Raw genomic sequence first — 9,471 nt, 5'->3', positions numbered from 1 at the left:
GTGTATCTCTCTCAAACACACACACACACACACACACACACAGGAAGAGGGAAATGGAATGTTGGCGAGAAGCCGTCCATCACTCACTGAAAACACACACACACACACACACACACGTACGCATTCACACACACACATGCTAATAACATATTGCATAACAGTAGCTTGTTTCATCACACACACAGTACAGGAGTAAAAGTAAATGCACTGGGTTGCCAGTAGTACTGTTTTGGACTTTTCCTGGAAGTCCTCAATCCACGTTGTACTATATTAATGTTGAGAGGATGGAAAGTTTCTCTGCGCAGCGACTGGGAGACTTTTCCACCCTGGCTGGGAAATACTTCAGCACTTACATATGGGAAGGAAACACTTAATAGCTGTCACTTAAGCATGGAAATTGCCACTTTTTAAAATGCTGAATATCAGCATAAAACCAGATAACAGTGGCACATTTGCCCTTGAAAGAACAAAATTGGCTGAAAATATTCCACTTCCAGTTTTTATTCACTTTAGCTTTCACAGACAAATTATCAAATGAACGGAGAGACTAACAAATTAAAACAATCAAGAGTTTTTTTGTTTTTTGTTTTTGGCACGTCCTTCCCTGTCTGGTTCAATTCTGGTTCAGCTTCCCAGCAGCTGTGGCTCCCTGATGACCTCATTTCTTGTCAACTCAAAGGTCACTTCCTAATGTGGGATTGGGGACAACTAACCATGATCTGTCTCTCTCTCTCTCTCTCTCTCTCTCTCTCTCTCTCTCTCTCTCTCTCTCTCTCTCTCTCTCTCTCTCTCTCTCTCTCACACACACACACACACACAATCGTCACTCACAAAACCTGGATGTGAATGGTGCTCTCAAATGCAGTTGTTCTTTCCTGCCAGTCCTTAAACCCTGACCTGGATCACATGTCTTGTTTCCATGAAAGACGTACGAGCCATGACCCTTACACACACACACATTCCTCAGAGGCCTTACTGTAGCTCCCGGGGCATCAAAGCCGACCTTTTTCAGACAGACTAATGTAGAGAACCTTACACTAACTGACAGGCAATCCATCCAGCAGCTGTGTGTGTGTGTGTGTGTCTGTGTGTGTGTGCGTGCATGCGTGCACAGGTTACCTTGGCAACCAACATCTGTTGCTGAGCCTCTATTTGTTGCTGTTGTCTCGTGGCCATTTCCTGGAGCTCAGAGAGGGTCAGCTCCACACGGGGAACCTACACACACACACACAAGAACACACACGTGAACATAGAAAGCAAGCATACCTTTACATTACTAATGTGCAGCAAAGTTGCACATATTAATAAAGTATGTCCATGTCTGTGTTTTCATCCATTGCACTTAACCTCAGTTAAGTGCAATGGATGGTTACCAATGAAGTTGTTACTGACAAGATAATCAAACAGTGACAGGAGATAAATGCTGCACGCACATATCACCTCACACGTTAGGTCATAGAGCACCTTCAGTGTGCTACAGAAATGTTATTAGGCTAGCAGCTGGTGGCCTTGGCAGAGTGACAGAATTATAGTATTAGTTCGGGGGGAAATAGCCTGAATCCTATCTACCCTGGCCATCATTACGTTACTGTGACACTGACATCAACATCAGCAGGAATCAAATCTAATCACACTCATCATTTTTCCTGTATTTTTCCTGTATTTTACTATCAGCAGAGTTTCATCCAGCCGAGCAAACACCAGAATGCCTCGTTACGTGGCTGTGTTTGGGGATTTTATTCTGAGGAAACATTTCTGCAATTTACAGACACAATCATAGAAATGTGTGTGTGTGTGTGTGTGTGTTTAGGAGGGTGAGTGTGTGGTGTGGTGTGGTGTGGTGGGGGGAGAGAAATGCCTTTAGCAGACAACAGAGGAAGGTTTCAGCCCAGCCACATCCTGCTATTGTGTATGTTCACTCATGGACACACACACGCACGCATGCATAGACGCACACAGACACACACACACACACACACACACACACACACACACACACAAACATACTGCACCTGGTCTGTTACATTCATTTCCAGTATGCAGTGAAGGCAGACAATGCACATGTGAAAAAGTGACTCTCCTCTGTATTAACAACATGAAGATTTTACAGATCTAAAATGGCATTTAACTGATCATCTAAGCCCTGTTTGTTCCCACATTTTGTCCGATGGAATATACAATGTCCAGGCAACTTTCTGAACCTGTGACTCCATAAGTACAACACTATAAAACCTTCAGTCATCCAGTTCTCTATCAAACAAAGCTATAATATAATTGTAGTAATAGTAGAATATTAAATCTTGCCTCACAAAGTAGATCTTAGACTTAGCAAAAATATGTGAATGACCCACTATCGTGTAACATAATCAGTATAGCTTAATGCATAATGTATTAATTCTCTACATACCAGGCCTACTTAAACAAGTCTGGGATCAAAGCTGTGAAAATGTATTTTCTACCTGGGATTAAAACATACTATTATACCACTGAAACCAACTCTAACAGGGCTTCAGTCCATTTGGGTCTCCGTTCAGAGTAAAACAGATTTATGAATGCCACCTAGAATAAAATTATCTGCTGTTTTATGACTTATTATGAACCTAATGGTTATGTTGTTATGCATATTTTATAGGAAAGTGACACACAGTACAAACTCTTGTTAAAATGATTTATCTATTTGTCTTACTGTGAAAGCTATTACTATTTTATCACTATGAATATATAAAAACATGGATAGTAGGATAAAAATAATTTCCTTCAGTATACTGCGTAATATATCGCATATGCATATCGAAAGATGTGTTTAGCTATCAAATAGTGTCAAACCAGACATATGGTAGATTCCTGTGAATAGATAAAATATGGATAAAACACCTTTCAAAATATTGCAATCCAATACAACAGCACTACAAAACACAGCCTCAAAAATAGAATAGAAGAGTTAACACAGCAATGACAAAAAAGTAGTAATCTCAACAGCTTTTGTAGTACTTTGCATTACACTGTGTAGATGTTTTATTAATGGTCACTCAGTGTACATGTTCTTTGTATCAATGGAAATATACAAGATTAGATGTAATGTTTTAGAGTGTAAGAGTGTAAATAGGAACGGGAGGGGGCTTAAAATGAAACCCTGAGGAGCCCCAGAGTTAATATCTTTCAAAGAAATTATTTTTTATTGTGATGATACACATTTGAAACAAGAGAAATGAGCAGGACTAATTTTGTAGTGCTTCTTTTATGCCACCTCAGAATCAGGTCATGGCCTGTATGGTGCTGTAAATGACTATATTAAAGGGCAAAAAAACACCCACAACCATTGTATATAATCGCACACCGTCAGCGTCTTAAAATTGTTGGGATACGCCATGGTTGTATTTTCCAGAATCAATGTACATTAACCAGAAGGCAGAAATTTTTATCACATTCGCTCCCCTGATGAGAACATCCTGGCAACTGTACCTTGGTTACTGTGCCTGTCTGTACGATATAACCCTTAAAACAGAACTTGCACCAAAATCTTAATAAGCTTGAATGTAATTTGTCACTTCAGCTGCCTGTACTGAGCTCTGAAACATTGCTTGAACATGGGAAATGGAGATATTTAGACCCATTGTTACTGGGATTTAAGGGGTCTGGGATTTAAGGATAAGGGCTTGAAGAACATCACATGGACTTCAATCAAAACTCAGCCTCTGCCAGGCATGGGAGAAAAATGGTCCCAGAACGACCAGGGGTTTGAAGCCTCAGTCAATTTAGTTAAATGTTAAAAAAAAAGTAAAAGTCTATATATATCTCAGTGGAGACTTTAGTGCCATGACTCAGAGAGGAGCTGATGAAAAACTCCATTACCCTGAACAGAGCCCGTGGGTTATGACAATTCTTAGATATGAAATCAGTGAAACAAATTAAACCACCCACAATCTAACAACACAGGGAGAGGAAGCTGTAACTCTGGCGGGATTAGTGCTATGCTATGTGTATCAGCGATTAATGGCACTGATAACCACACTGACAGCATCATGCCTATAAGCTTACTTAAATAATTCTTAGAAAACATAACACAGACAGACAATGTTGCAACATAATGCAGACTAAATCATGTTTTAGATGACGACATTATCCACATTACACTAGTTTTCCCGTCATTGGCGCCACATATCATTGGCTAATTGCTGACCTGTGGGATTCTGCAGAACCTCATTTTGATGTGCATTATGAGGAGTCTGTAGATACAAATTGATATCCTGCTACTGCACTCTGGTCCAGTGTAGTTGCCTTAAAGAAAACCAGGCAATTTCTGTATTTTTAGAACATCACTGTTATTATGCGAAAACAATGCAATGACAACCGTCAATGTACTGTAAAGAAAATGACGCACTATATATAGGCACAGCAGAGCTTTGAGCTAAATGCTAATGTCAGCATGCTAACACGCTCTCACTAACGATGCTAACCAGCTTTGCCAAATGGGAAATGTTAAAAAATCATATTAGAGGCTTAAAATGATCATATTTTGAGGAACATTATCATTTGCAAGTCATAACCAAGAGAACAAATAGGCATAAATGTGTAATTTCAGAAAACACATATTTATTGAGACAATAATCTTTTTGACACCGCCTAAAATCTAGCCACATTGTTTAAAAAATGCTAATGTAGTTATATGATGCGTGGAAGGGTGTAGTCTGATTGGCTGAAAAGTCACATGAGAAGAGATACATAAAAACAGATGTAGGATCCATATTTCACTATCCTGATTGTGTTTGGAAATTAATTAATATGATATAGCCTAGCCTGATTACAACTATTAATACTAAGTGTCACAAAATGATCAAATTATCATACATTATGGGACTTGGCATTGGCATTATTGATAGTATATTGTACAGCGGGAAACATTTTCATTCAAATACAATAAATATTGTATATCTGGCAACACTAATGCTAACATGTTGATGTTTAGTGGGCGGCATTTACCTTGTTCACCATCTTAGTTTAGCGTGTTAACAAACCAACATTTGCTAATTGTCACAACAGTATTTAGTCATAAAGCAAAGTATTGGACAAACTGATTGATAGATGAAAAGTTAAGAGATCACCAAAATTATTATTCATCCTGAGGGGGACATGAATGCCTGAACCAAATCTTATGGCAAGCCATGCAGTAGTTGTCAAGAGATTTCACTCAAAACCTCATGGTACTACTGGAGGAAAAGTCCATTAAATATATTAGGATACATCATCTGGTAACCATGAATATCTGTACAAAATTTAGTGCCATCCGTCCAGTAGATATTTCATAGGACAAATTAAAACTTCCACCTGCCGACCGATATTGCCATCGCTAAAGCCATGTCACTGGTGTGCCAAAAAGCCTTCATCCTTGCAGCTTTCAGAACTACATTTTATAGGCAGCCAGAAGACGCTTGGTCATCAACCCAAAAACCTGAAAAGCTGTCATTTTTTAAAATATGAGGTTTCTAGAAGTATACATTAGGTTACAGTATTTGCATCATGAACACAGAGTACAACATCCTGCTGACTTGCCTGGTTTAAAAGCTTTAATCTGCAAAATTGTCGTTGTTCTGACTTACATCTTTTCACCTAAGCAGTCATTACAGTGGTTTCTGTACCGCACTTCCTAAAGATCACTTGTCAATGAAACATTGTTGTTATCCTGGGATTTTCTGATGAAGTTGACATCCTCTACAGTAGGTTCTAATCTTTTCTTTTGCCCAACAAACCTTTCTGATGATGACATGCACCCTACAGCGGCTGGAAAGTTAACAATTCACCTGACACTCACAACGGTGTTGGAAGATTCTGCTGCTCATGCTGTGTTAACACAACGCACAACATCCCGCAGACTGCGCCGGTGTCCGTACCCAGCTGACATTAACATGCAGTTTCTATCAGGTTCCCGCTGTGCTGTATTTACCTGCAGGCTGTCCCATGTGATCCTGCAGGAGCGGACTTTAATTTTGCTGCATTGTCCTTCAACAGTAAATTCCTGCACCAGATCCACCTCATTCCACTCCATCCTCACAGTCTTCCAGAGAGACAGCAGACTCTTATGGTTTCAGATAGAGAAATGTTGCCAGAGGCTCGAAAGAGAAGAGCTTGGAGGGGGAGGAAACCAGAGCGATCCTTATCACAACTTTCCCTCTCATCCGCCCAGTGATGTGCTGTGATTTACGCCACTCTCTCTCTCGCTCTGTCTTTCTCTCACTTGCTCGGCCCACACTCCATCGCTCCCTCTCTCTCTCTCTCTCTCTCTCTCTCTCTCTCTATCTCTCTCTCTCTCTCACACACACACACAAACTCTCCGTTATTGGTGTGTTCTCATATGACGTGTGAAAATAGTGTAAAGCCCACTAATGTGACACTGCATTCAATTACCACAGTAAACAAACATAAAGTGGTACAAAATGAGGAAAAGTCATTACCCACATCACTTTTATATACCTCTCTCTTTTTCTCTATCCTCTAATCTTTCTAAATGGCCCTCTTTTGCACTATTGTTGTCTTTATACCTCCTTCAGTCTGTTATTCACACACCTCTCACCTCTGTTTCTCTATCTCTCCCCCCCTTCCATTCATCTTTTTATCTATATCTCCCTCCTCCCCTCCTCCTCCTTCTTCACCTTTCTCCATCCTTCTTAATCGCCACCCCTCTCTATATCTGCATTCCTTCATCTCTCTTTCTCTCAACCCTTGTCATCACTCTGCAGCTGGCTTTTTGCTGCAGCGACATCCCCTTCTCTCTTTCTCTCTCTCTCTCTCTCTCTCTCACCCCCACACACACACCTCCCTCTTTCTTTCTCCCACTTTCTCTGAGAAGGGAAATCACTGCACCACAGCCTGATGGGGCACTAGCTGTTCTCAATCAACCTCTGCCTCCTGCTCCAGATGTGTGTTATAAGGTAGATGATGATGATGATGATGCTGGCAGCTGCGGCACAGACACGGCACAAACTGCCAGACGTGTCCAGCGACACACACACCCAGATGTATGTGTGTGCATACATACAGAAACGCACAGCAGAGTGTAGTAGAGAGAGAACAGCTGACTCCTGCTGCGTCATATTTTCCTCCTCTCTCTCTCTTTCTCTGTCTCGCTCTCTGCAACACACACACACACACACACACACACACACACGCACACACAACCACACAGTAACATGTGACTTAACTGCTGCGTCACACATTTTCTCTTTCACTCTGTGAAATGGACGCACATCTGTCTCACTTAGTAAAAGAGACACACGCACACACGTGCACACATATACACACACACACACGTCCAATAATGAAAGCAGACTGGAATTTTTGCCAGTGCTGCTATTCTGGGTGCGGGCAGCTGTGGCTGTGTGTGTGAGTTGGACATTTGGAAACATAAAGGACTAATAAAAGTGATACAGACCTTTTACAATCAAGTGGTATTTCCTTATAAGTATTAAAATTGAATCAGTGTGCAGTAGTACAGAAATTGCTTGAACTACTGAAGTTTCAACATTCTTTTCAGGCCACTAAAACAGCATTTAGACCATTAAAGGACATCAAAACTCTTGAAACCACAGCCTTACAAAATTATTTTAAGAAGGTTAACGCCTTAAAAGGAATGAAACTTGAGGGGTTTTTTGTAAACTTTTGCATTTATTTGGCCAACACAACAATGATGACAGCACATAATCTTCCATATGTTCCCCACACATCATTGTCTCCATATTGACATCTGAGTATCGTATGATATGTTTTTGCACATACAATATTAGATAGATAGATTATATAGATGTGTTACAGTCCTGTCCAGGAAGCCTATCCATTCAAGTGTAACGTCAAAAAATCTGGATACTAACTGTCTTTCTCCAGCTAAACTAAAATGTTACCTCTTATTGTTTGAACTACTAGCAGGCTAGAATTACATTTATTCTGGAGAAGCTGAGTACAGAGATACTTGGTATTAGTAGAGCTCAGTGTTGCCAGATTGGACGGTTTCCCCCCCAGTTGGGCTACTTTTTATTTGACTGAGCAGATAGAAATGGTTCTGGGCAGCTTTTTGTACTATTTCTGCAGTTCCAGTGAATCGACTCACCCTGTTCTCAAATTAGTGTAGAGACTGAAGAAGACTGAAGAAGAAGATGATGGAGATGAAGATGAATTGGAGATTGACACGGCACTGAGTTGGTTAGGCTCGACTGCTCGGCATGCAGTGACAGAAGACTGATGACTGACAAAACCAAATGTCATTTCGGTTCATTCCAACTAGGCTGAAAGTCATAACTCTGTAATAAAAGCCTTATATAAGCTTCCATCTGTTCCCATATATGAGCACTTTTTGTGTTTAATGTTATGTTCTCCAATAGGTGTATATACTTTTAAATATAGTATAATATAGTATATAGTATATAGTCTATAGTCTATAGTCTATATATACATATATATATATACACATATATATATATGGGGCAAGTTTGAGGCTCTGATTGGGCTGTTTGGTGTCAATCAAATCTGGCAACACTGATAGATGATTCAAATCCTCAATGCTGCCAGTATGCATGAACAGCATGGTACAAAGAAAACTCTCTTCACACAGTCATTCAAAACAATAACTTTGTAATGTTCACTACAACCATCTCATTTTGCTGCCAGTGTGGCAATTCCCCATATGTTGTGATCACGGCTGTAATCTGAAGCACATGGGAATATTTGACCTTCTCAGTGTGTGAGTTTTACATTCTCCAAGAGTGTGTATGTCCTCCGAGTTATGCGCACACATACTAGGCACACACGTTGTTCTGATCATAGGTCCCTCCAGTAATGAAACCCATCCCTATCCCATCTGCTGTACGCCTCCAGTAAAAATATTCCTCCTAATCTGCAATAACAGCCTTCAGAAATTCCTGCAGCCCAAAGGGGAACGCTCTGTTATCAGAACCGCTCCACTGACTACCCTTCACACAGCCGGGTGGCCTGGTGGTTACAGATATTGTCCTGTAACTGAAAGGTCACATCTTTGAACCTCACCGCAGATGGATTGTCCATCAGCAGTCGTGTGTCCTTGGGCAAAGCAGTGAACACCTTCACCAGGATTCAGGAGCAAAAAAACATGATGACTAGCTGGGTTTCATGAACACTTAACTCTAGTTCCGGTGCAACAAAACAGCACTCACCCAAAAAGAGATTTCTTCCACTACTGCATGTAATATTAAGAAAAATGTGTTTCCTGACTCCCTTATCAGACTATCACCAGGGTGAATTTGTGTTACATAGTGGTTCAAGTCTACCAACGCCCCTGAACCCAGGCTTATCACATTTCCTACTGAGGCCTTTCTAGTGATGACATACAGTGAAAATATTCATCTTAATCTACATCAACACAACCTCTGATGTGTGTGTTTTGTCAAGAGCACACATACACACCTAACGTCTTAATATATCTCTCAACAGGGCTCTAACACACAGCTG

General features: G+C 40.6%; 1 protein-coding gene across 5 annotated transcripts in view; it reads right to left on the bottom strand.

Moving 5' to 3' along the window:
* Positions 1 to 9,471, bottom strand: part of LOC137200483 (apoptosis-stimulating of p53 protein 1-like) — a 50,004-nt gene that overhangs the window by 16,373 nt on the left and 24,160 nt on the right. For all 5 annotated transcript variants that reach the window (XM_067615363.1, XM_067615361.1, XM_067615362.1 and 2 more), the window contains exon 5: positions 1,120 to 1,215. In XM_067615363.1, coding sequence (XP_067471464.1) covers positions 1,120 to 1,215 — 96 coding nt within the window. The remainder of the gene's footprint in view (positions 1 to 1,119; positions 1,216 to 9,471) is intronic.

Source organism: Thunnus thynnus, chromosome 16 (genome assembly GCF_963924715.1).
Source record: "Thunnus thynnus chromosome 16, fThuThy2.1, whole genome shotgun sequence".
Classification (NCBI taxonomy): Eukaryota; Metazoa; Chordata; class Actinopteri; order Scombriformes; family Scombridae; genus Thunnus; species Thunnus thynnus.
Note: the sequence above shows the minus strand (reverse complement) of the source record. Positions and strands in the feature narration are given on the sequence as shown.